The sequence below is a fragment of the Podarcis muralis genome, chromosome 1, assembly GCF_964188315.1.
Source record: "Podarcis muralis chromosome 1, rPodMur119.hap1.1, whole genome shotgun sequence".
NCBI classification, from domain to species: Eukaryota; Metazoa; Chordata; class Lepidosauria; order Squamata; family Lacertidae; genus Podarcis; species Podarcis muralis.
The window spans coordinates 124318552-124343783 of record NC_135655.1 but is presented as its reverse complement, the minus strand read 5'-3'; the positions used below and the strand labels follow the sequence as shown (position 1 = coordinate 124343783).

At 45.9% G+C, this 25232-nt stretch overlaps 1 protein-coding gene across 1 annotated transcript in view; it reads left to right on the top strand.

Annotated features, from left to right (window-relative positions):
- Window positions 1-25232, top strand: part of SPATS2L (spermatogenesis associated serine rich 2 like) — a 37848-nt gene that overhangs the window by 4523 nt on the left and 8093 nt on the right. The window contains exons 4-8 of the mRNA XM_028751483.2: window positions 2216-2265; window positions 7057-7300; window positions 12384-12584; window positions 14288-14423; window positions 24453-24511. Of these exons, the coding sequence (XP_028607316.2) occupies window positions 2216-2265; window positions 7057-7300; window positions 12384-12584; window positions 14288-14423; window positions 24453-24511 (690 nt within the window). The remainder of the gene's footprint in view (window positions 1-2215; window positions 2266-7056; window positions 7301-12383; window positions 12585-14287; window positions 14424-24452; window positions 24512-25232) is intronic.

Here is a 25232-nt window from a genome sequence, read left to right as displayed (position 1 = left end):
AGCTCAAGAACTTTGGGGTAGAATCGTAAAAAAAGCTCAATAACTTTGGGGTAGAATCATAAAAAAAGTTCAACAATTTTGGTCGGCCCTCACCACGCATGTTCACTTCATCAAATCTTTGTTTGGGCACTCCTGGCTTAATAGACCACCCTCCACGTCCTGCATCTGCTCATTTTTATACCCTTTCATAGCACATTTCGTGTCCATGAACTAACCAAACAAACTTAAATATGGGTTTAATTGGCCTGTGTAGAATGCTGGAAGGTTGCTTTTAAAAATTGTGCAAACCTTCCTCTTCCAGTCTGCAGTTTGTCTTGTTCATATTTGGAGAGGGGGTGTGTGAATGCGGATTGCAATGCCAAGTATTATTTGCTGACTGCCTCCCTTTCAATAGATGTCAGAAAACATTACCTAGCGGGAGATAGCAATGGATAACAAACAAGGAAAAACGTCCTGAGGTTCATTTTCAACTTTTCATATAAACCTTATATTTCTTAAAGTATCAAATCAAAATGGTTAAAAACATACTCAAGCCAGTTTAGATTCTTGGGCAAATGACGAAGTCTAGTAGAAAAGCTAAATTTAGGAAACATTTCATTACTACAAGTTTCACATGGGTAGTTATTCCTTATTTAAAATCCCTGCCCCTTTGATTTGTCAAAAACAAACCCTTTGCACTGTGTTTTCTCACGGAAGAAGGAAATCCTGTTAAACCACAGGAGGCCCAGAACAAGCATTAAATTTGCTTTTAAGACTTAATTCAAATCCTTAGGCTATTCTAAAGCGAGCAAAATGACTTTGGTGGTCCATATGTGCGGTATGGTTCTCAGTAACGCTATTATTTTAACTATCAGTATGCAATACATGCACTGTATAATTTACCCCTTTAGTTTTAAAAAGGATTGTGATTGCCCTTGCCATGAGCCAACGCAAAGAGCTATGCAGAGCACTGACTCCACATTCTCTGGAAGCTGGATTCCTTACTCAGCCCAACTCTAGCTCCTGAGATTTCACCATGTTGCATTTTATCTATTACTCATTATTCATTCATTGTGAGCTTGAGGACTAGCCTGTTAAGGTTACCAGATATTTTTCAATGAACCCGGGGACACTTTTCAACTTCAATGGATTTCGTATGGGGACTGATTTGTAAATCCAGGAACTGTCCCTGGGAAACGGGGGTGTCTGGTAACCTAAGTGTAGGTTGAGAAACAATTGGACACGGGGCTGGATTCAGCTATCGGGTACTGTTAGTAGAAGTGGGAGCAATGGCTCCTGGTAGTGTGCTGTGTCTTTTCTCCCTTGCCTCCCCTCTGCTGTGTGCCCTCTAGGCCTCCCCAAAATCTGCTGTGGAGGGTCAGGAAAACACCCTGAACCGTGTGCCGTGGGGAGGAGGGGGCAGATAGTTCTGCTGGGCAAGCAAAAATGTTTGTGGTGACTAAACCCACCCACTATGTAGAAGGGTGACCTCATAAGAAAGATGCACTTTTAAGGAAAGTTCTTGTTGTTTTTGGTTGTCGATCTCACCAGAAGGCAGAGATACCTAGAGCAAGGTACATGACAGCCTCTCCACTTGGGTGCTTAAGTCTAAAGGTAAAGGGACCCCTGACCATTAGGTCCAGTCATGACCGACTCTGGGGTTGCGGCGCTCATCTTGCTTTATTGGCCGAGGGAGCCGGCGTACAGCTTCCGGGTCATGTGGCCAGCATGACTAAGCCGCTTCTGGCGAACCAGAGCAGCGCACGGAAACGCCGTTTACCTTCCCGCCGGAGCGGTACCTATTTATCTACTTGCACTTTGACGCGCTTTCGAACTGCTAGGTTGGCGGGAGCAGGGACCGAGCGACAGGAGCTCACCCCGTTGCGATGATTCGAACTGCCGACCTTCTGATCAGCAAGTCCTAGGCTCTGTAGTTTAACCCACAGCGCCACCCGTGTCCCGCTTAAGTCTAAGCACCTGCTTAAATTCTGGGCTCAGCTGTGTTGCTAACCTGCCGTTTTTCAAAGCAGCCTGCAAGGGACGGGAACAGGTAACAGGTAATATTCTCTTGTTTTAAGACAAGGGAACTAAAGGAAATGAAATACCATTTTCACTGACTCTTGGGACACATTGTCCAAAACAATGAAAATAAATTGAGCAAATGGTCAACAGCCAGGAAGGGGGTTATTGTTGACTTGCTGAAGTCTCTTTTTCTCTCTCTCTCTCCCCCCTCTAGGCAGTGCACTTCAAGTTCTAAAAGAATGGAATATGTCAGGGAAAAAGAAGGTAAGGAGTTTCCTGTGAAAGTTAAGTCATTAAGTCCATTTTATCATCATAGTTCGCTGGAGCACAACAGCATATTTGTTGCCAAGGCTTTTGCGCACACACAAATACACTTTTCTTTCTTTTTAACAACTGCGAACTGTTTGCTCCAAGCCTGCTTTCAAAAGACTTCAAAATAAATAGGTGCTTTTTACATTTTTAATCCCGCTTTGCTGTTGCTGTTTTTATACCTGCAGGTTGAGCTTGCTATTCTGACAGAATTGTCAGAATAATTAAGGTATTCATATGGAAATCAGAAAACTGTTCTTCAGGATGCTATGAGCAGTTCTAATCAGCACCAAGCTGTTTCTCTGGCAACTGACCCTTGAATGATAAAAGGGCGTTCTCCTTTACATCAAGGGTAATACATATGTGGGACTCAGCTGTAAAGATATGCAAGTGATGACAACCATCTTAGGACCAGAGAAGAGAAGAGACCTTGAAAATCCAGAATTGTATCTTCCATCTTTCTCTCTCTCTCTCTCTCTCTCTCTCTCTCTCTCTCTCTCTCTCTCTCTTTATATATATATATCAATTTTTAAACAGCCTTCCCTAATTCAGATCTGGACTGCAGCCCCGAGGGAAGGGTTCTCCCTTTCCCCCCACACTTTTCCTGATGCAAAGCATATAAACACACACACACACACACACACACACACACACCACCTTGCTCTGTTAAGGAAAATATACTTTTGGGTAACACCCTTTCCTGCACTCTGGTCCTCGTTTGAATTGTTTAGCTGCTTCTCTTCCCCTTTTACCACCCCCTTCTCTGGGGCAGCCGCTGATAGCTAGCTTATAAAATTGCAGTTTGCTTTAGCTTCTTAATAAAATCCCGTATCTGGGAAAGCTCTGGTCTTCACTGTGTTGCTCTCTCCTGAGTACCTTACATGGACACGGTTCTTGAGTAGCGTCAGGCAGTGGCGGAGGAAGCCGTTCGGGCACCTGGGGTGGGGCACCCAGGGCAGGCGAGTCTCCCATAGGGGCAGGGCGCACCGCGGGGCCTCTGGAGTCTGCCTGCCTCCTCCCACTCAGCCGCCCTACAGCTGGGGGGGGGGAGGCAGTGGGCAGACCATTTGGGCAGCGCAGAGCCTGCGCGCACCCAAGCCACCTCATTACTCCCAGGTGAGACACGTGGCTTGGGCACGCTGCAGGCCCCTCGGTGAGTGCCGCCCGGCATTTTGTCACCCCCCTCAGTGGTGACACCTGGGGCGGCCTGTACCCACTGCACCGCCCCTGGCGTCAGGGCCACAATTGGGAAAAGGTTCTGCAAATGTTTGAGCTACACCCAGAAGCGCTTGTTCTCTGTATAAGAGAAGGACTTTACATATATATGTACGTAAAGGTAAAGGGACCCCTGACCATTAGGTCCAGTTGTGGCCGACTCTGGGGTTGAGGCGCTCATCTCGCTTTATTGGCCGAGGGAGCTGGCGTACAGCTTCCGGGTCATGTGGCCAGCATGACTAAGCCGCTTCTGGCGAACCAGAGCAGCACACAGAAACACCATTTACCTTCCCGCCGGAGCGGTACCTATTTATCTACTTGCACTTTGACGTGCTTTTGAACTGCTAGGTTGGCAGGAGCAGGGACCGAGCAATGGGAGCTCACCCTGCCGGGGGGATTCAAACCGCCGACCTTCTGATTGGCAAGTCCTAGGCTCTGTGGTTTAACCCACAGCGCCACCTGTGTCCCACCATATATGTACATACGCCTGCCCAAAGCCAGTATGCTAAGAGGCCAAAAGGGTGCTGTGCTTAATTGGGTCTTCACTCCCCCCCCCTCACAACTATAGATTGTAGTTGACAGTAGTCCAGTAAAACTGCATTTTTCTATACAGTCATACCTCGAGTTGAATGTGCTTCGGGTTGAGCACGTTCGAGTTGCGCTCCGCAGCAACCTGGAAGTAACAGAGCGCATTACTTCCGGGTTTCGCCGAATGCGCAGACACTCAAAATGACGTCACGCGTAGACACGCCGTCACGTCTTATGTTCCATTCAGGATGCGAACGGGGCTCCGGAACGGATCCCGTTCACATCCCGAGGTACCACTGTAGTGCTCACTGACTCCTGTATGGAATCAAAGGTGTGACATTGTGTGCCTCTGATTTCTCCCACTGTGGCTACAGTACTTACTGATTCACTCAGAACTATTTGCACAAGGTGTTTCAAGCTGGATGTCAACTTGAGTGTCCCTTTCTAAGATTTCTGATACGGGAAACAAATTGGTGTTGAACTCTCAAGTGAAGTCTGTTTAGCTCTGTTAAGCAATGGATTCAGCAGGTTCTAGGAAGTGCTTGTCTTTTTTATTGATACGGACATAACTCTGACAGTATGTAGGCACTGAATGTGGTGCACACAGACAATAGCACTTATTTATCTAATGGTCCCCAATCATAAAAAAAGAAATAAATCATGTTCTTCGGAAACAACATTATGCCAGACTCCTGCTAGTGTCAGCTCACAGATATCTTCTGTGAAACGGAAGAATTAGAGAGAATCTACAAGCAATTACTGCCAGGGCAAACATAATGTATAATTTCCAGCTATGGAAAGCACTTTAAATTACTGTCCTACGAATTATCCTGACTGTGCCAAATGGCAGGTGTTTGGCAGAAAGAAATAAAACCCATCTGAATATAGCATCCAACCGAGTCCAAAATTCAGTTGCTATGGATGTTGATTGCTGCTCCAAAAAGAACAGAGTGTATACTTTTGAAAAAATATAGGAAACATGGGTTCTACTTCCATCCCACGTGATCTTCAGATGGCACCAAAAGAAATATGTTTTCTGGAATTCTTTGGGTGCCAGTATTTCTTTTTTCTTGCTGTGAATGAGTGTTGTCCTCAAATTCCTTTTTATGTATACTGTACTTGATACTTATGGACTACTGTGGTTGAAATGAGCAGACATCTGTGTTCAGAATAGCAACTCAGAAAGAAGCCAGATATTATGATGCATTTGAGAGAGAGAGAGAGTGAGTAAATATATATTCAGAAGAATCTTTATTTGCATCAACCACTAGCCATAACAATAAAATAAAATAAAATGTACTGAAGGTAGAGGTAAAAGCTTAACTATACAAAATACATTTTTGAGGTTTACATCAATAATCAAATAATAGATCTTATTCTAATTGCCCGTGCTAAAACCCTTGCAGTTTTTGCTGTAAACTGATCATCTTCATCTGCTAAAAGGAAGGCCACAGTAGCAATGGTTGAGCGACCCAACATGGAGAATAATAGAGAACCTCACTCCTCAAACCTTTATAAAGAGTGCAAGCTAGAAGCACATGAGCCACTGACTCAATACTGCCATCTCAACAGGGACACAACTGTTTTTCCAGCGATAATTTTTGAAATTGACCCTCAAATACAGTCGAAAGCAGTATATTCAATCTTGTGGAAGTGAAAGCGCATCTATTTTGGAATTGTCAAATTTTGCAAATAAGGTGCCAAAGTTTCAAAATGACTAGGTGGAAAATAATCATACCATGAAAAAAAATTCCTTATAGTGGCCAAATTATTCTGTTGCTCAATATCGTATAGGCCAGGCATCCCCAACCTGCGGCCCTCCAGATGTTTTGGTCTACAACTCCCATCATCCCTAGCTAACACGACTAGTGGTTAGGGATGATGGGAATTGTAGTCCAAAACATCTGGAGGGCCGAAGGTTGGGGATGCCTGATATAGGCGCTGTCAGGTTAAATTATTTGCTTTCTGAAGCCTGGTGTTAATAACTGTTGTGGTGACAAACCAGAAAAGTAAAGTTGACAATTTTACTCCAAGCGCTCTCATGACAATCTTGCGATTCTAAGGGTAGTAGACGGGGGGGGGGGGGGTTTAAATTTAGCCAAAGCCAATAATTATATGTCCTGCACCAAATCTGTAATTCAACAGAAGGGACATTAGCTTCCAAGCGCAATGAGGCGTTTGGAACACAGGATGAAACAGGGGGGAAATGGCCCTAGGAACTTAGATTGAACAGCTTCTGTAGATCCAAGATCTGATATAGGTAAAGATAAAGGGACCCATGACCATTAGGTCCAGACGTGACCGACTCTGGGGTTGCAGCGCTCATCTCGCTTTATTGGCCGAGGGAGCCGGCGTACAGCTTCCGTGTCATGTGGCCAGCATGACTAAGCCGCTTCTGGCGAACCAAAGCAGCACACGGAAACGCCGTTTACCTTCCCACCGGAGCGGTACCTATTTATCTACTTGCACTTTGAAGTGCTTTCAAACTGCTAGGTTGGCAGGAGCAGGGACCGAGCAACGGGAGCTCACCCCGTTGTGGGGATTCGAACCGCCGACCTTCTGATCAGCAAGTCCTAGGCTCTGTGATTTAACCCACAGCGCCACCCGCGCCCCAAGATCCGATATACACGTATATATATTTGTCTCTCACGATTTTTGGAGCAAAGACAAGAGAAGCCTTAAAAAAACCACAACACAATAAAAGCAAAGTATATCAAAACAAAAAGCATTAACTTAGGCTCTTAAAGTTGTGAGGATCGTGGGAGAAATCATTGGATTTAACCTAATAAAGTTAATTTAATCTACTTTACAGGGTTCCTTGATCTACTTTTAAGGCGCAAAGACAAAGCTTATGATGTAGTGCATCACAGTTACTCAAATTCTTGTACAAGTAGTAAAATTTATGCCATGCTTTGGAAAACATTGAGGGTTGTTTTACCTGCTGTAATGTGATCTGTATTTCATGGCGTTGCTATCCTTGGATTATTTCCTCCCCTGCTGCAGAACAGCAAAAGGAAAAGAAGCAACCCTAAGCAGCACTTCCATAGCAGAGATATGAAAGGAAAAGAAGATGGGAGAGAAAAGCTGTCGTCTCTGGAATCCCAAGGATTACATGGCTGCCACCTGAATGGCTGTAATAAGGACATTTCCCCCAGTGAACCTGCCAGTGAAAAACCGAAAGCAATTCCTCAAGAACCAAAGAGCTTTGAAGGCAAGGACAGGGGAGAGGCAAAACCGGAAACCGCAGGTCAGTGCACTGTACGCCAGGTGGCTTTTGCAAGATGCGTAAACAGCTTCCTTTTCAGCCCCCCAGGATGGAAGTCCTCACATCAACAGGAAGATTTTGTTGAGCACATTGTTGTATTTATTCTGGATAATAATAATAATTTATTATTTGTACCCCGCCCATCTGGCTGGGTTTCCCCATCCACTCTGGGCGGCTTCCACAGAGACCAAAAATACACTAAAATGTCACACATTAAAAACTTCCCTGAAGTCCTTAAGATGTCTTCTGAATGTCAGGTAGTTGTTTATCTCTTTGACATCTGATGGGAGGGCGTTCCACAGGGCGGGTGCCACTACTGAGAAGGCCCTCTGCCTGGTTCCCTGTAGCTTTGCTTCTCGCAATGAGGGAACCACCAGAAGGCCCTCGGTGCTGGACCTCAGCAGAACGATGGGGGTGGAGACACTCCTTCAGGTATACTGGGCCGAGGCCATTTAGGGCTGTGAATATAGGTGCATCTCCTCCAACCACCTCCTTTAAAGCTGACCTGTGTTGGAGGCAAGACCGTGCACTTCACATCCAAACCACACCTCTGTTCTTTGATCTGTCTTGGGTTCCAACCTGTCTGGAATGCAGGCGAGAGCTATCATGGTTGCCAGGAGTGATGTGCTGTTTGCAGTGTGTACAAGTGGTACCTTGGTTCTCAAACGCCTTGGTAATCAAACAACTTCGAACCCAAACACTACAAACCCGAAAGCAAGTGTTCCGGTTTGTGAACTTTTTTGGGGAGCCGAACATGCTCTGTGTTGAATCTTACGCTTCCAATTTGAGTTCCACAGTTTGATTTCGAGTGTTACACTGAGGTCTGTCTGGTTTTGCTATTTATTTTGCGTTTTTGTTTTTGCGGCTCTTTTTTGTTTCATTTTTGCGACTGTGTGGAACCCAGTTCAGCTAATGATTGATTGATTGATTGTGTGACAGCAGCACATTGTTTATTGCTTTCATTTTATGTATCAATGATCTCGTTAAATAGTAATATTCATGTTCAATTGCTGTTTTAGGGGTTGTTTTTAAAAGTCTGGAACGGATTAATCCATTTTGCATTACTTTCTATGGGAAAGCCAACCTTGGTTTTGGAACGCTTTGGTTTTGGAACGGACTTCCTGAACGGATTAAGTTTGGGAACCAAGGTACCACTGTAGATGTGGAGCTTAACATCAAGAGAGGACATTTCTTCCCTTTGGCAGTACATACCTCTCCTGGGGCTTTTGTAGTATTTTACTCATCCTTGATTCTTAAGGAAGACTTCAAAGCTGCTTCCAATTTGGGGCTGACTTATGTCTTTCTGGGACGCGGGTGGCGCTGTGGCTTAAACCACAGAGCCTAGGACTTGCCGATCAGAAGGTCGGCGGTTCGAATCCCCGTGACGGGGTGAGCTCCCGTTGCTCGGTCCCTGCTCCTGCCAACCTAGCAGTTTTAAAACACATTTCAAAGCACCACTTTGTGCAACATTCATTTATGCATTCATCCTTCCTTTTATTCAGGCAGAAACATTTTCAAAACAATTGCAAGACTAACTGGGAGATGGGGAGGTTGCTTGTGGTGTCGCAAACACAATTGCCTGACATGTTTATTGGTTTTAATTTAATCGTATATTTTATTGGTGTGGTTACCCCCCCTTTAATTACATTTTAATCCACTCTTTTGCTAAGGGGAGGTACATAAATTTAATTAATAACAGTAATGATTGCCTTAAATTAAAAAAAGAAAAAGAAATCAGACTGCTGCCTTGTGGACTTGCAGGACATTTTTTTTGTGTTACAGCTAAACCCTACGTAATAAAATCCTGCCTGAATGCAGCAAGGAAGCTTTCAAAGCGGTTTCATGATATACCGTGTTTTTCGCTCTAGAAGACGCACTTTTCCCCTCCTAAAAAGTAAGGGGAAATGTGTGTGCGCCTTATGGAGCGAATGCAGGCAAGAGGCTCTGCTAAGTGCTCCCTTTAAAGAGCCGTGTGGAGTGTGTGTGTGTGTGGCTCTTCAGGGCTTTTCCCCGAGGAGGGAGAAGGGTTGCCCTTCTCCCTCCTCAGTGAAAAGCCCCCAAGAGTCGCACACACACTCCGCTCGCTCTTTAAAGGGAGCACGGCTCTTGGGGGAGCCTTAGCCGCGCGCAGCCTCTCCTGGGCAGGGGGATGAAGGCTCCCCTTGCCCAGGAGAGGCTGCGCGCGGCTATCCCATAAGCCAGGACAGCCAGTGGGATCGCTGCACAGCGATCCCGCTTGCTGTCCTGGCTTATGGGATTCAGAATATTTTTTTCCCTTGTTTTCCTCTTCCAAAAAACTAGGTGTGTCTTATGGAGCGAAAAATACGGTATCTGTCTTGAGAGTGAATGAAGGAATTCTATTCAGTTAGAATAGCTTAGATTTTGACTACATTTGACATCTTGCTGGTGGACACATCTTTATATAGAAAAGCCACATAGAGATATGTGGTGGGCACTGCCTAGAAGCGCCTGAAGTTTTTCCAAAATCACTTTTCGTTATAGAGTGGTGGTTGTGGTGTTTCTCGCGAAAGGCAATTGGCAATTTCCCCAACTCCTAGCTGACCTTTCAAAGTAGCTTTATAATAAGAAAGGGATTCTAGCTTCAGGGTGAGCTCCCCCACCCCCTCTTTAGGGGGTTTGAAAATATCGAGATAAAACAGCCAGTCCTTGGCATGTGGCAGCTTGGGATTCAGAGTAGACTCTTTGAGCTCATCCCATTATCAGCAAACCTGATAAAACACTCAGCCCTTAATACAGTGACTGGAGAGCTACATCTCAGATAGTGTTTCAGCTCTGTGTGAAAGAGATTCTAAAGGGTACTGTTCTGGTGCTTGAGACACCGGCAATTGATTTCTCATTAAGATGTTTGTAACACTGGCAGTACCTCTGGTGCCCTCGAGTTTTAAGTTTTGTTAGCGAACACAGTTTTCCATGTGTCACAAAGTTTGCTGAGAAGCCTTTACAACAAAACAAAAACACAATTAAAGCAAAATATATCAAAATAATAAAGCATTAACTTAGGCTCTTGAAGTTGTGAGGATCGTCGGAGAAATCGTTGGATTTAACCTAATAAAGTTATTTTGATCTACCTTACAGGGTTCCTTGATCTACTTTTCAAGGTGGTTAGTTTGTTTCATGTATTTATTAAAACATACCCCACTCCTCCTCATTCCTAAAGCACGACTCAGAACAGCTTACTAAAATTTAAAATCACAATTTCAATTTTTTAAAAAACAGCAATATAAAACAAACATTACAACAAGGTAAAGTACGTGGAGCACTTTGAACATTTGAAAGCACATTCTAAATGCCAAGAATTAAACAAATGGAAACTACACAATGTGTCAGGGAGGGATTTAGGCTGCATTCACACGACAGTTTATTCTGTTTTACCGGTGCTTTTCTAACAGTTAACTTCTGCATTATGTTTGAATGTCTTCCAATATAGTAGACTATTGCTCAAGTTTAGCACCCCTTCTCTTTGCAAACTGAAAAGTTCTGTTTGCAAATAACATGGAAATGAACACTAAACATGTACTATATTTCCAGAAGTGCCTTGTATATCATATGAAAGCTCAATGTGAACAGTAAGAGGGAAACTAACAGGGAAATGTCGTGAAAACAGGAAAAACTGCCTTGGAAACCTTAGACATCCCTGCTGTCGAAAAGTGGCCTCTCCCTGTATCTGGTTCTAATGATTCTTGGTGCATCCTATCATGCCAACAGGCCACCTCCATTCAGCATCGTTGACTGACGTAGGGAGATGTTTGAAAGCTCATGGTGATATTCTGTCATGATGAGATACATCTCACTAGAACAGGGATTGCCAAACTTCTTGGGATTTTGAGAGAGTGCTGGAGATCCCAGGCACAAAATAAGTGCTGGGGTGTGTGTGGCACAACATAACATGGCTGCAATGGGGTGAATGGCATAACACAAAATTGGATAAGCTGCAGTGCCTGGCAACCTTATGCTCACCATGGGAAGTCAGCTATGTCCTGCTGGTCCTGACTGTGGAGATCACACAATATTGATTGTACAGTGGTACCTCGGTTTAAGGGACATGGGTGGCGCTGTGGGTTAAACCACAGAGCCTAGGACTTGCTGGTCAGAAGGTCAGCGGTTCGAATCCCCGCGATGGGGTGAGCTCCCGTTGCTCGGTCCCAGCTCCTGCCAACCTGCCAGTTCGAAAGCACGTCAAAGTGCAAGTAGATAAATAGGTACCACTCCGGTGGGAAGGTAAATGGCGTTTCCGTGTGCTGCTCTGGTTCGCCAGGAGCGGCTTAGTCATGCTGGCCACATGACCCTGAAGCTGTACGCCGGCTCCCTTGGCCAATAAAGCGAGATGAGCGCCGCAACCCCAGAGTCGGTCACAACTGGACCTAATGGTCAGGGGTCCCTTTACCTTTACCTTACCTCGGTTTAAGAACGATTCAGTTTACAAACTCCGCAAAACTGGAAATAGTGTCCCGGTTTGAGAACTTTACCTCGGTCTAAGAACGGAATCCGAACGGTGGAAGGGCAGCGGCGGTGGAAGGCCTCATTAGGAAAAGCGAGCCTCGGTTTAAGAACAGTTTTGGTTTAAGAACGGACTTCTGGAATGGATTAAGTTCATAAACCAAGATACCACTGTACACACACACACTGTTGCAGTCTGATAGCAGAGAGGGAAAACATACAAGGTGATCACACCGCACTGCTCTGATTTCACAGAAATTACTTAGAATCTGCACCATTTCCCCCATAACTTGAATCTAGGAGGACTAGAGACTTGCTTACTTTGAACAAAAGCTCAAACTCTGAGGCACCTGCCCAGTAAAAGTCTTTATGGGCATGATGCAGCCCCAGGGGCGCTGTGTTGGTGACCCCAGCACCAGAAGTTGTAAGAGAGTATGGGAAAAGTAAGCAGGAGGATGACATTTCTAATCATGGACCTTTTATAATTCCTCTCCTCTGTACCTTTAGAATTTTCCCCCCACGAGAAAGAGCCTCTGATTTCTCACATGAACCGATACAAGAAACTCCGCCATTGATCTTCCATCTTGTTGTTTTTGGGTTTTTGCAGATCAAAAGGCAGACCAAAAAACCATACCTATAGAAGCAGGACGAAAATATGCAAATAGTGCACAGCTGCCTGATCCTTTCCAGTCCTCCCACCCATCTCAGTGCAGTGTTGGTAGGCTGAAGGCAAAGACATCCGTGGTTAAGCCGTCTGTCCCCACAGCCCATCTTGAAATAAAACCAGAGGATTCAGTCAAGAAAAGAGGTACAAGAGATTTGTTTGCTCTGAAGTGCAACCCGGTGCATTTTCCCCCCTTACTTCCAAAGCTTTTATTAACCTTACCAAAAATTCTGTGCAGCCATTTAGTAATCTTTAAAAGAAGCATCGTATGTCAATGCTGTTTTTGTCTTCTCTGTAAAGTAGGAGTGGGGAACCTCTGGCCCTCCAGATGTGGTTAGTGTTAAATTGTGGGTGAACATATCAGACGACACAGCGATTCTTCAACAGCTCTTGTTTATTCACAGGCCAGGGCAGAACTGAACTGAAGGGTTCAGCCAGCCTGCTTATATAGAGCTCCAGTACAACGTAACTGTAACAATTTTCTAAAACTATCCAATCACTGAACATCACTTTCGATCCCTTATTTGCATAACTATCTACAGTATCCCCCTGCTGGCCCAGGGTGAGAACTTCAGTACATAACACCTAGACTACATCTCAAAACATCCTGATCCCTGGCCATGCTGACATGCACTCCAACATGCCCCAGGGTAAAACTGGGACGCATGTCGTTTGGGGCCGTGTTCCTGCGCAGGGGTGTAGCATTGGGAGGCTGCCAGGACGATCACCCTGGGCACATTTTTTGGGGAGGGAGGCGCTGCTAACGCCGCCCTCCCCAAGTCAGCCCTGCGCCGCTTGCGAGGCTAGAATCTGATCAGACCATTCCAGCCTTGCAAAGCGGTTCAGGGATGCTGTTGCTCAAGTGGCGACAAGGGCTGGGTTGGTGTGCAGCGGGCTTCATTCACCCTCCTGGTATGCACCCATGTGCTCCCGGGGCACCGTGACAACGTGCTCCGCCGCTGCTCCTGCGTGAGCACATGCGTCTTTCAGGGCTGTGAGCTCATGGGAGCCAGGTGACTTGCACAAGAGCACAAAGCCCCCCCCCCCCCAACGGGATGTTCCACTTAAATCGGGACAGTTGAGGCTGCTGACTGGGTGTAATGAGATTTGGGGTCCAGCGATAACTAGAGAGCCACAAGTTCCCCAGACCTTCCTTAAGGCAGCCCAAGTGTCCTCAGTGATTAACCAATTCCAACTTCATTCCGCCTCTTTATCCATGAAGACCACCTTTTTCACGGCTCAGACAAAAATGTATGTAACGAACTCTGTTTTGCATTATCACCCTGGTATTTCATGGAACGTATCAAGTGCAAATAAACTGTGAGATGCAAGCAAGGTTTGTTCTTTGCTTACTGCTCATGGCTGTTTGGAGTGATAGGGGAACCCATGAGTCCATGTTCTGATATAATATTAGGCCAAACCATGGTTTCGCTTGCAGCAGCTCAGCAGGAGATAAGAAGGGTCAAAGCATCTGTGATTTCAGCAGCATGCTGGTGTACACATACGAAACTATAGTTTTGTTTGGCTGTGGTTTAAAGTGATGTGATAATCAGGCCAGTATGGCATAATATGAGGGTGAGAGAGAGTTCCCTATCTCTGCCTTCTTCTATCCTCCTCCACAAGTTGCAGGATTACTGTGTGCAGCAGGGAAGCCCTGTCTATTTCATAATGGAATTGCCATTTTGCAAATGACGGTTTCTTTACAAGTCGTTCTGCTTGCACAAAGCGCTCGTTGGCGCTACGTCGAATTGCAGCCCAACACATCTGCTGCTGCTTAGTGAAATTTTTCTTACTTCCAGATTAAATTTGACATCAGAATGATAGCTGACGTTTGTTTGCTGTTACAGGTCCGAACATTGAAAAATCTGTAAAAGATCTTCAGCGATGCACTGTTTCTCTGACAAGATACCGCATGATGATTAAAGAGGAGGTGGATAATTCTGTGAAGAAGATTAAAGCCGCCTTTGCAGAACTACATAGCTGGTAAGTAGGTGAGGGACAAGGAAGTCATGTGAGATATTTCAGAAGTCCATTCCGTTAGAGGACCATTCCAGTCTCACTGGACTTACTCCACAAAGAGCACTTGAGACCTTGGCACATTTTATGTTCTTTGGTTGCTGGTCTCAGAGGTAAGAATTGCAAGGACCTATTAACCAAGATTTTACCTAAGCAGGTGACTGCAGCTCAGTTATATTTCATGCCACATTGGGGGAAAGGCAGCTCTGTCAATATAAATTTTGTTCTTGTTATTTCTGAAATGTTTTCCTGTAGCACAGCGACAACAAAACAAATTTGGGATCCCATCCAAACCTGTACCAAAGTTTTGCAACAAAGCAGATGTACAATGCAAATTTTTGGCGCAGATTTGGAGTTGGCCCCAGATTATGGGGTTCATGGTTAATGAAGCTGTGAAAACATTTGGGGAGATAAACCACATAGGGGGGTGGGGAAATGATTCTGCCTCTTTTCCCCTTTTGCTGCCAAAATCAGATCGCGCCCATTCTTTCTATGTAACTAGGACAGCTCTGTTTTATAAACATGTAACTTTGACTGTCCTGTCTAACCTGATGCACAAATAATTTTTCTTCTGAACCTTACCCCTTGCCATTGTGCAGGGGCAAAACTAGTCTTTATTTCACCCGGGTCAAAGACCCAGTTTGGCACGCACCCCCACATTTGCATACAAACACACACAGGCTGGGTGCCTCATTGGCACCCCAATGGAGGTTTCCACCGGGGCAAAAAACCTGGCTAGCCCCCCCCCCCCTACGTAGCTACAGTACTGCATTGTGGGTGGTGGGCCAATTTCATCACTAGAATAAAAGGGATTATAATTAATAATTTCTTGCTAGCATTTCACCAACAGGTCACAGGGTGGGTAATAATATCCCAAGTTTCACAAGTATTTTGAGGCTGAAACTACACCTGACACACATGCTTGCATAATTTGTATCATAAAAGGTAAAGGTAAAGGGACCCCTGACCATTAGGTCCAGTCGTGACCAACTCTGGGGTTGTGGCGCTCATCTTGCTTTATTGGCCGAGGGAGCCGGCGTACAGCTTCCGGGTCATGTGGCCAGCATGACTAAGCCGCTTCTGGCGAACCAGAGCAGCGCACGGAAACGCCGTTTACCTTCCTGCCGGAGTGGTACCTATTTATCTACTTGCACTTTGACGTGCTTTCGAACTGCTAGGTTGGCAGGAGCAGGGACCGAGCAACGGGATCTCACCCCATCACGGGGATTCGAACCGCCAACCTTCTGATCGGCAAGTCCTAGGCTCTGTGGTTTAACCCACAGTGCCACCTCCCGCCCTATTTGTATCATACATGACTTTTAATTTAGTTTATCTGTATTTCAGCTTGTTCAGTTGCTTTCAGATTTATTTTTGTATAAAACAACTAGCAAATGAGAATAATGATGGTGATGCTTCTCTTGAGAGAGATCAAGAGCAGTTGGAGGAGGGGCTGCAGGGTTTTTTTTAGCAAAGCAGTACGTACAGAGAATGGGAGCTGCTGAACCCTTTCTCACTCCAGCCATTTTTACAAGGTTGCAGACTCCCGCAGCTGCTTTTGATTATAGAAATGTTCCAGGCGAAGAAACACACACATACAACAGCCTGCTATCTAGTTTCATCTTTAGCAGCCGAGGGCACAAAGCCAATGATAGCAGCTCCAACAGGAAGTCTTCTATCTATGTCTGACTTTCTAATTCTCACCATGTTTCTGATAGGAAGACACTGATTCTGAATGAGCAGATTCCCACTGCTGCCTCCCTCCTCTTCCCTGCTCCAAATAGTCACCTAATCAAAAAACGATGCTCTTCCTGTCTTTTTAGCATACAGTACATGTGTAGAACAGTTGGGTGGCATGTACTGCAGTAATAAAACAAAAGATAGGTAAAGGTAAAGGGACCCCTGACCATTAGGTCCAGTCGTGACCGACTCTGGGGTTGCGGCGCTCATCTCGCTTTATTGGCCGAGGGAGCCAGCGTACAGCCTCCGGGTCATGTGGCCAGCATGACTAAGCCGCTTCTGGCGAACCAGAGCAGCACACAGAAACATCCTTTACCTTTCCACCGGAGTGGTACCTATTTATCTACTTGCACTTTGACGTGCTTTCAAACTGCTAGGTTGGCAGGAGCAGGGACTGAGCAACGGGAGCTCACCCCGTCACGGGGATTCGAACCACCGACCTTCTGATCGGCAAGCCCTAGGCTCTGTGTTTTAGACCACACCGCCACCCGCGTCCCTTAAAAATAAGGAGGACTTATTTCCTAGCTTTAAAGGAGCCAGATATAATTTTTTAAAAGAGAGAGAGAAAAAATGTTGTCTAAATATAAAAGCATGCCAGGATGGGATACGCACATGTGTGTACACACACACACACATATTTGCATGCGGTAGAGTTTTCACCGCACCTGCAAAACGGAAGCCGTCCCTCTGCTGTCACTGGATGATTGCATACAGATGTGATGCAGCTGTTTGTTTTGCTGACTAGTAGGACCCTCAGCGACTCGGTCAGAAGGATCAAGTGCATTGTGTTTATCAGTGAAAAGCTTCTTTGTAGCATGGTTTGTGTGGCACAACAGGGCTGCAGTGGGAAGAAGACATCACCCCTGTGGGGAGAGCAGGGGATCCAAGAGATCCATTGCATGATCTGGAGTGGTCCCATTGGACACAGCAGGGCTTAGTTTCTGAGTTAGCACAGCCCTGAGCTCACCTGCCCAGTACCTTTCAGGTAAGCTGCAGCAACACAGGAATCAGGAAGACAGTTCCGCCCCAAATTACTGCTTTGCTACCAATGAAAAGCAAACATCTGTTCCTAGGACCGTTTGGTCTGTCGTTTGCCACCATTGCAAAGCAAACTGTGGGAAAGAAATTACCTAGATGTCATTGTGTTATGTGCGGAGCTGACTGGAGAAACAGCTCGCCTCCTTTTGCCTCTCAAACGTTTCCATGCGCCAAATGGCTTAGGCCAAGCATTAAGTTCAGTGTATTTAAATATTTGGAAATGTGCAGATAGTACTTTCAGAGCTTCACCAGATGCTTTCAAGAAATTGGTTCCAGAGTAACACAGCAGGTGCGGGAGGGAGGCAGAGAGAAGAGTAATTCCAGACGTTATTATCAGTCCTAAGAAAACTTACATAGAATGAATCCACGAGCAATAAAAAGCAGGAAGTGGGTGGAAAGCCAAAGTCAGCACTGATAGAATTATTTTATTTACATACAAGAGGCGAGGGGTGTGGTATTAGCTGTATAAACACCAGAACAGCTTAGTTCTGCTGGGTAAGGAAAATGGGGTGGCTAATGTTTGCTTTCAGTTCAACATTGTGTTCAGGCTCTGTCTATATTAATACCACATAGTGTCAGAGCGAAGACTAACTGGGCCAGGGGTCTGCAACCTTTAAGACAAAAAGAGCCACTTGGACCGAAGGAAAAAAACCTGGGAGCCGCAAAACCATTGCGACATTTAAAACAGTGGGGAGTGTCGGGGCACCCAATGCACCTCCTCCCCTCGCTAGTATCCGCCCCGGAGCCGCGGCAAAGGTGCAAAAGAGCCACATGCGGCTCCGGAGCCGCGGGTTGCTGACCCCTGAACTGGGCCATCAACAGACTTTGCAACAAACAAACATACAAGGGAAATTCTTCAAGCCTGATTGGGCCTCTTGAGACACTTCTTGCTGTTTCTGATAGGGCAGAGGTCTGCAGTTGAGAAGTCAGGTCTGTAAGAAACTATGAGTTCAAGTCAGCTTCTACAGCACACAGCTGCAATCTTTGCTACCTCACACCCCACCCTCTGCTTCTAGGTAAAGGTAAAGGGACCCCTGACCATTAGGTCCAGTCGTGGCCGACTCTGGGGTTGAGGCGCTCATCTCGCTTTATTGGCCGAGGGAGCCGGCGTACAGCTTCCGGGTCATGTGGCCAGCATGACTAAGCCGCTTCTGGCGAACCAGAGCAGCGCACGGAAACGCCGTTTACCTTCCCGCCGGAGCGGTACCTATTTATCTACTTGCACTTTGATGTGCTTTCGAACTGCTAGGTTGGCAGGAGCAGGGACCGAGCAACGGGAGCTCACCCCATCGCCGGGATTCGAACCGCTGACCTTCTGACTGGCAAGCCCTAGGCTCTGTGGTTTAACCCACAGCGCCACCCGCGTCCCTGCTTCTAGGTAGCAGCATCTTTTGCAGAATTTGATTTCTAGCCCTCTGAATGCTGGCCTCTGAGTTTTTTCCAGACATTTTCCAGACATCTACTCTGGATAAACAACCAAAAATGGGTGAATACCCTTTTGTATGCTGCAGGCTTAGAACATTAAACTAAATCTTCCCAAAGTTCAGAGAGCTTGGGGAGAGCTCTGTGTAGGCAGCCTGCTTTCCTTCATGCATCCAGGCTATGATCCTGCAAAACAAAAGTGTTCAGTATGTGTTTGGCCAGCAGTTGCAAAGGTTAGGGTGAATAAACCCACTTTGCAAAATGTTGGATCCAATTATTTTTATTACAGAATAGAGTTTTTTTGTTACAGTGTGTTCAGGTATTTTAACTATATCCTACAGAGTTTACTCTTGGACTTTGGCCCAGTTGCTTTATATTATATCACATGTTTAAATCTCTCCCCACCCCACCCCAGCAAGCTTAATTCTTGTATCAAGAATAAGAATGAAGCATAATCTGGTTTGTTATTCAAATCTTGTGCACAATGGATATAGCTGAGGTAATAATGGAACAGTGTTGTATTCCAGAGCATGGCAAAAATTATGTAATTTAATGGCTATCCTGCTGGGGTCCTAGCTGAATAGAGAGCCTGCCTACATGTTTCCACCCAGCCAGGCAGTGGCTCTATTCATCAGTCATTTGACAAAGCTTCTAATCACTTTTCTAGATCTGCAATCATGCATATATTTGCATTAAGCACCTAGGTAATTATTTTGTCTCTTGTTATGCACATTCCATTGAAGAGATGTAGAGCTCGTACAGTTGAAGGGGCCTCTTTTTGTCTCAAAAAAATGAACAAAAGTAGTTTCGCCATATTTAGGGTTTGAGACGCCACTTGGCAATCAACTAATCTTGTTCCCTAAAAAATATTTCCAGTTCTAAGCATTCATCTAAACATAAACAAATATTTTTATTAGTGCTTTGCCCGAATTCCTTTTCTAAACTCCATGCAAATGCAGCAGTCGTTGCAGCAGCAGTGAAAAGATCCTTTGGCCTTAACCTACAAATTTACATGTGGGGTGTGGACCTTTTGTTGATGTTTCTATCAGCATTTCTGGAAGTTCCCCCCCCCCCCCTTCATGTACTACATACCTTATTTTTCGCTCTATAGGACGCACCGGACCATAGGAGGGGGAGAACAGGAAAAAAAATTCTCCCCCTCTCTGCTCAGCGCCCCTTCAGCGAAGCGGCAGGAGAAACGGAACCCCTTCCATTTCTCCTCCCGCTTCACTGAAGGGGCGCTGCGCAGAGAGGGGAAACTGTGCAGCGCCTCTCCAGCGAAGCGAAGGCTGGAGAGCAAGAAGGATCGGTGTGCACTGACCCCTCTCGCTCTCCAGGCTTCAGGCGGCTATCCGCAAGCCTTCGGAGCACGGCAGGAACTCCTGCTGCGCTCCGAAGGCTTGTGGGTAGCTGCCTGAAGCCCCCGGAGCGCAGCGGGAGTTCCCTGCGCTCCGGGGGCTTCAGGCGGCCTCAGCAAAAGCAACGCGAAGCCTCCGGAGCGCGGGGGGGGAGCTCTCCCTCTGTGCTTCGGAGGCTTTGCGTTGCTGTCGCTGAAGCCAAGGAACCTGCATTCGCTCCATAGGATGCACACACATTTCCCCTTCATTTTTGGAGGGGGAAAAGTGCGTCCTATAGAGCGAAAAATATGGTAATCACTATGGCGTGGTGGTGCTGATGTTCCAAAGATTATCTGTGCAAGTGGATATGCTCCTTCCTTTCAGAATCATAGAATCATAGAGTTGGAATAGACCACAAGGGCCATCGAGTCCTACCCCCTGCCAAGCAGGAAACACCATCAGAGCACTCCTGACATATGGTTGTCAAGCCTCTGCTTAACAACAACAGTTTGTTTTCATTTGTGTGGGTGCAGAAGCCAGCAGAACTCTAGAATGTAGAATTCCCACTAATAAAATTTCTCACTAGATGGGGTATTTGAAGCAGCAATGAAACGATTTATGTTGTTTACTCTAAAGCCCTTCAAGGCAGCCAACTTCCAATAACACTGTGGGCCAAGTTCTCAGTATGGGGAGGGAGGGAGAGACATTTTTTTGGCCTTTTGGAAACAGCAAGAAGCCAGCCCGAATTAGCAATCGCCACACAAAACCTGGATCTTCTCTGAGATGATTTTATGCTATCTTTAGAGACCTTCCCAAACATGCATTGGCTGCTTAATTTGCCATGGGCAAGCACTCAGCATACACTTCAGATTTCACAGTGCTGTCTCTTACTTCAAAGGACCCTGTAACTTTGCCTGTGAGAAGTAAATCAGGGCAAAGGCAGAGACACATATCTAAAGAGAATTCACAGCAGATTTTTCCTGACATTGCAATGCGTGTGACAGACACACATATCACGGATTCCGTCATCAGTCCTGTCCCTTCTCACTATTTCCCTTTTCCTTCTGCCCTAATTTTTGCCCCCAGTTGTGCCACATGTACCTCTATCTGCTGATGTGTTCATCCTTTATCTTTTTAATAAATAAATAAACAGCAGCATTTAAACACTGTTGCAGAACTGATCCGGAGACTGAGCATTTAGGCGATTTCATGGGTGCAAACAGGTCAGTGCTACTCATGGCGAGCCCATGCTGCAAGCTTGCGAAATCATCCGCCTCACCAGCAAACATTCCCACCCCACCCTCCCAAATCCAACAACCAGCTTGATGCTTGGGAGAAAGTTCCGATTGATTTTGTTAAGTTGTGGGTGAACATATCAGACGACACTGCAATTCTTCAAACAGCTCTTGTTTATTCACAGGCCAGAACAGAACTGAACTGAAGGGTTCAGCCAGCCTGCTTATATAGAGCTCCACTACAACGCAACAGTAACCACTTTCTGTAACTATCCAATCACTGAACGTCACTTTCAATCCCTTATTTGCATATGTGGACCTGAGTGAAAACTATCTACAGTATTCCCCCTGCTGGCCCAGGGTGAGAACTTCAGTACATAACAGATTTGGTGAAAGTGCTTCCAAACTTTACCCACTACTGAACACTGGTATTATTTTACCCCACAAAAATGTGAGAATAGTTATTGGTCACTGTAAAAGCCTTGTGGTTGTTGGTTGTTGTTGTTGGCATCCGTCTGTCTCAAGAGACCATGGAGTGTGCCTCCAGGGGTAAAGTCAAAGCACTGCATTAACAGCATCAAAGTGACCCCCTCCAGGGGCGCAAGCCTGGACAGTGTGTTTGGAGGTCCTGGGCTAACCAGACAACAAGACCTCCCTCTCAGCCTCACTGATGTGGCCCAAAGGAAAGCAGAGCAATATGTTTGGCACCAGCTTGGCTGCAGGAGTTGCCAGAAGGAGGCTACAAGGTGCCATCTATCCGTCTTAGAGACTGCACTCCAGATTTGTGTAGAATTTACTCCTTAGCCTCCTCTTCTCCTGAAGATATCCTGCACAGCAGTGGAGGGAGGAGACTGACTGATTAAGAAATGTGCTTTCTCTTGAGTACCACTGATTCAGCCCATCTTGTTAAGTTGTGGGTGAACATATCAGACGACACAGCGATTCTTCAAACAGCTCTTGTTTATTCACAGGCCAGAACAGAACTGAACTGAAGGGTTCAGCCAGCCTGCTTATATAGAGCTCCACTAGAAGGCAACAGTAACCATTTTCTGTAACTATCCAATCACTGAACGTCACTTTCAATCCCTTATTTGCATATGTGGACCTGAGTGAAAACTATCTACAGTATCCCCCTGCTGGCCCAGGGTGAGAACTTCAGTACATAACACATCTGATCCCCGGTTCCCTGTAAACGCATACCAAACCCCAAGAGCTGCTATCTGAGCCCAGGCTGGTCTCCCATGGCTCCGCATGAGCAAACATACCCCACCACGATGCATGATGTTAACACTGTATTGCACTGTACCACATTGTTCCTGTTATAAGAAAAAAACGCTCCTTCTTATAACAGTTCCCTAAAATCCCCTACACACACACACTCAAGCTGAAGAGCTAGGAGAAATTGCCACTGAGTTCCAAGTCAAACCCTTAAAAAATATATTAAATAGGAATTGGGGAGTGGAGGGAGGGAGAGACAATAGCTGCCCAGTACTGTAATGGTTTTGCAGTAATATCATCTCATACCACGCAGAAGGAAGATGGGGGTGTTTGTAACTGGGTCACTGGGATCCGTCATGGGCAAGTAACATGGGGGGGGGGCGCTTGGCGCTGTCCCAGCTGCCAGATCTCTCCATTTTTTACAGATGTTCCTTCCTGATACTGGACCAACATTCTGAGCAGCAGCATCTAGAGAACCTATGCATACGGTGCCATCTGCTGGAGATTGCATCTCAGCTGCGCCCGAAGCAGAATTGCTAAATCAAATCCAGACCACAAAAAACGATTTCCCCAATAGGTGCAGGAAATAATATGCACTAATGCTAATTTGTGTCGTGCTTGCAGAACCGGGGGGTGGGCTAGGCAGCAAAAAAAGCAAAGGGGTGCAGGAATAGAACGGCGTTGCTGAAAAAGGAGGACAGAAGCAAACGCATATACAGGGTAGAATGAACTGCCTTACTGTCTGGATAGGCCGCTCCATATTGCACATTGGGGTTGTAGAGCCCCATGCGTAGAACGTTCTTCAAGTACCAAGACATGAAAGCACTGCAGGAGCTCAAATCCGTTGCTCCTTTACAAGAAAAGAATTCTAAGATGCTGCCCACGAGGAACATCTTTTGTCAAAATGCATTGGGGGCTGCGCTATGTTTAATGAGACTGTTTCCTACACCTATTCGGAACGCCTCCTTTTGTGATGTGCCCTTTTGTGACATTTAAAGGTAAAGGGACCCCTGACCATTAGGTCCAGTCGTGTCCGACTCGGGTTGCGGCGCTCATCTCGCTTTATTGGCCGAGGGAGCCAGCATACAGCTTCCGGGTCATGTGGCCAGCATGACTAAGCCGCTTGTGGCGAACCAGAGCAGCGCACGGAAACGCCGTTTACCTTCCCGCCGGAGTGGTACCTATTTATCTACTTGCACTTTGATGTGCTTTCGAACTGCTAGGTTGGCAGGAGCAGGGACCGAGCAACAGGAGCTCACCCCGTCGTGGGGATTCGAACCGCCGACCTTCTGATCGGCAAGTCCTAGGCTCTGTGGTTTAACCCACAGCGCCACCCACATCCCTTGTGACATTTAGGCATTCTTAAAATATTTATTAGGTGAAGAAGCTGGTTAAAATTGACAGGTAAAGATAAAGGTAAAGGACCCCTTGGTGGTTAAGTCCAGTCAAAGGTGACTATGGGGTGCGCATAGTCCATGTTTATATCCCCCCTTTAGATGGAATGATTCTCAAGGTTTAATGCAGAAACACACACACACCAATCCATATCCCTATCCCCTCCCTCTGAACTAACCACACATTGGTTACAGCAGCCGTAGCAGCAAAATATAACCAGTCCTGGCATGATGTGACTGTAGCCTGCTCTGTAAGGCTGCAGTCCTGGGCACACTTTCCTGTGTGTTCAGTGATGCTTGCTTCTGAGTTGATATATGGAGGACTTGCATGGGAAACGTGGGGCAAAATACCATCACCACTAGCCAAATGGTGGCATTTGTAATCACTGTGTTCTGTTGGTAACAGCCAAGTAATTATCTTAAGATAAATTGCACAGGCTTGAATTTAATAAAGTAGCGACATATGATGAATTACTATCACGGCAGTCAGAAATTTGCCCATGCTTTATATCTTCCCAGAAATTGCTTATAATATGTGCCCAAAGTGCCAAGGTACTGTCCGTATGTCCTTCGAAAGAATATAATTATTTTAAATCTCATGTTTTTAATTTTCAGCATCATAGACAAAGAAGTCTCTTTAATGGCAGAAGTTGACAAAGTTAAAGAGGAAGCCAGTAAGTAAAGATGAAAGTAAATGGGGAATGTTGTATGCTTTGAAACAATTGGGAAGGGGTGTTTATAGCTGCTTTTGCAGAAATAAAAGCAATCATTCATCTGTTCAGAAGCAGCACTGTGTATTTCACCACATAAAGTTTTCGGATTGCAAATAGAATCGCACCTAGGTTTTGTGCCGGATGTTCTGGCCTGAAATTGCACTTTTAAGAGTAATGAGGGCTGCTGTGCATTCAACCATCATAAGGCCACACATGGTTATTGGGTTGAGAGTAAGGTTTGAAATGTTAACCACCCCCTCTCCAAAAAATCAAGTTTCTAACTATGGAAGTAGGCTTTAATGGAATTGGGTGAATTCTCACAAGCCAAAGGCATGGGAAGAGAGGGCTGGGGTCACAGTGGGATTTGTAGTGTTCAAAGCCAGGGTTGTCTTGCACACCTCTTTGCGTAAGATTGCACCCAGTCTCACACAAGTGGATTTGGGCAACCTTGCTCACACCACATCTCAGGTTTTCCCTGAGAGTGTTGTTGCCTCCAGGAGAGCTTTTTCAAGAACTGCCAGGTGCGGCAGGTACCCCAAGGAAAGCAAGTGGCCGAGAAGTGGGCACTCCCATCAACCTGTCAAAAGTTGGCCTGGGAAGGGTGCAGAGATTGTGGATCTGGCCTGCAGGCAAAGTACAATTCCTGTTCTGACATTAAATGCACATTAAACTTTTGTTGCCA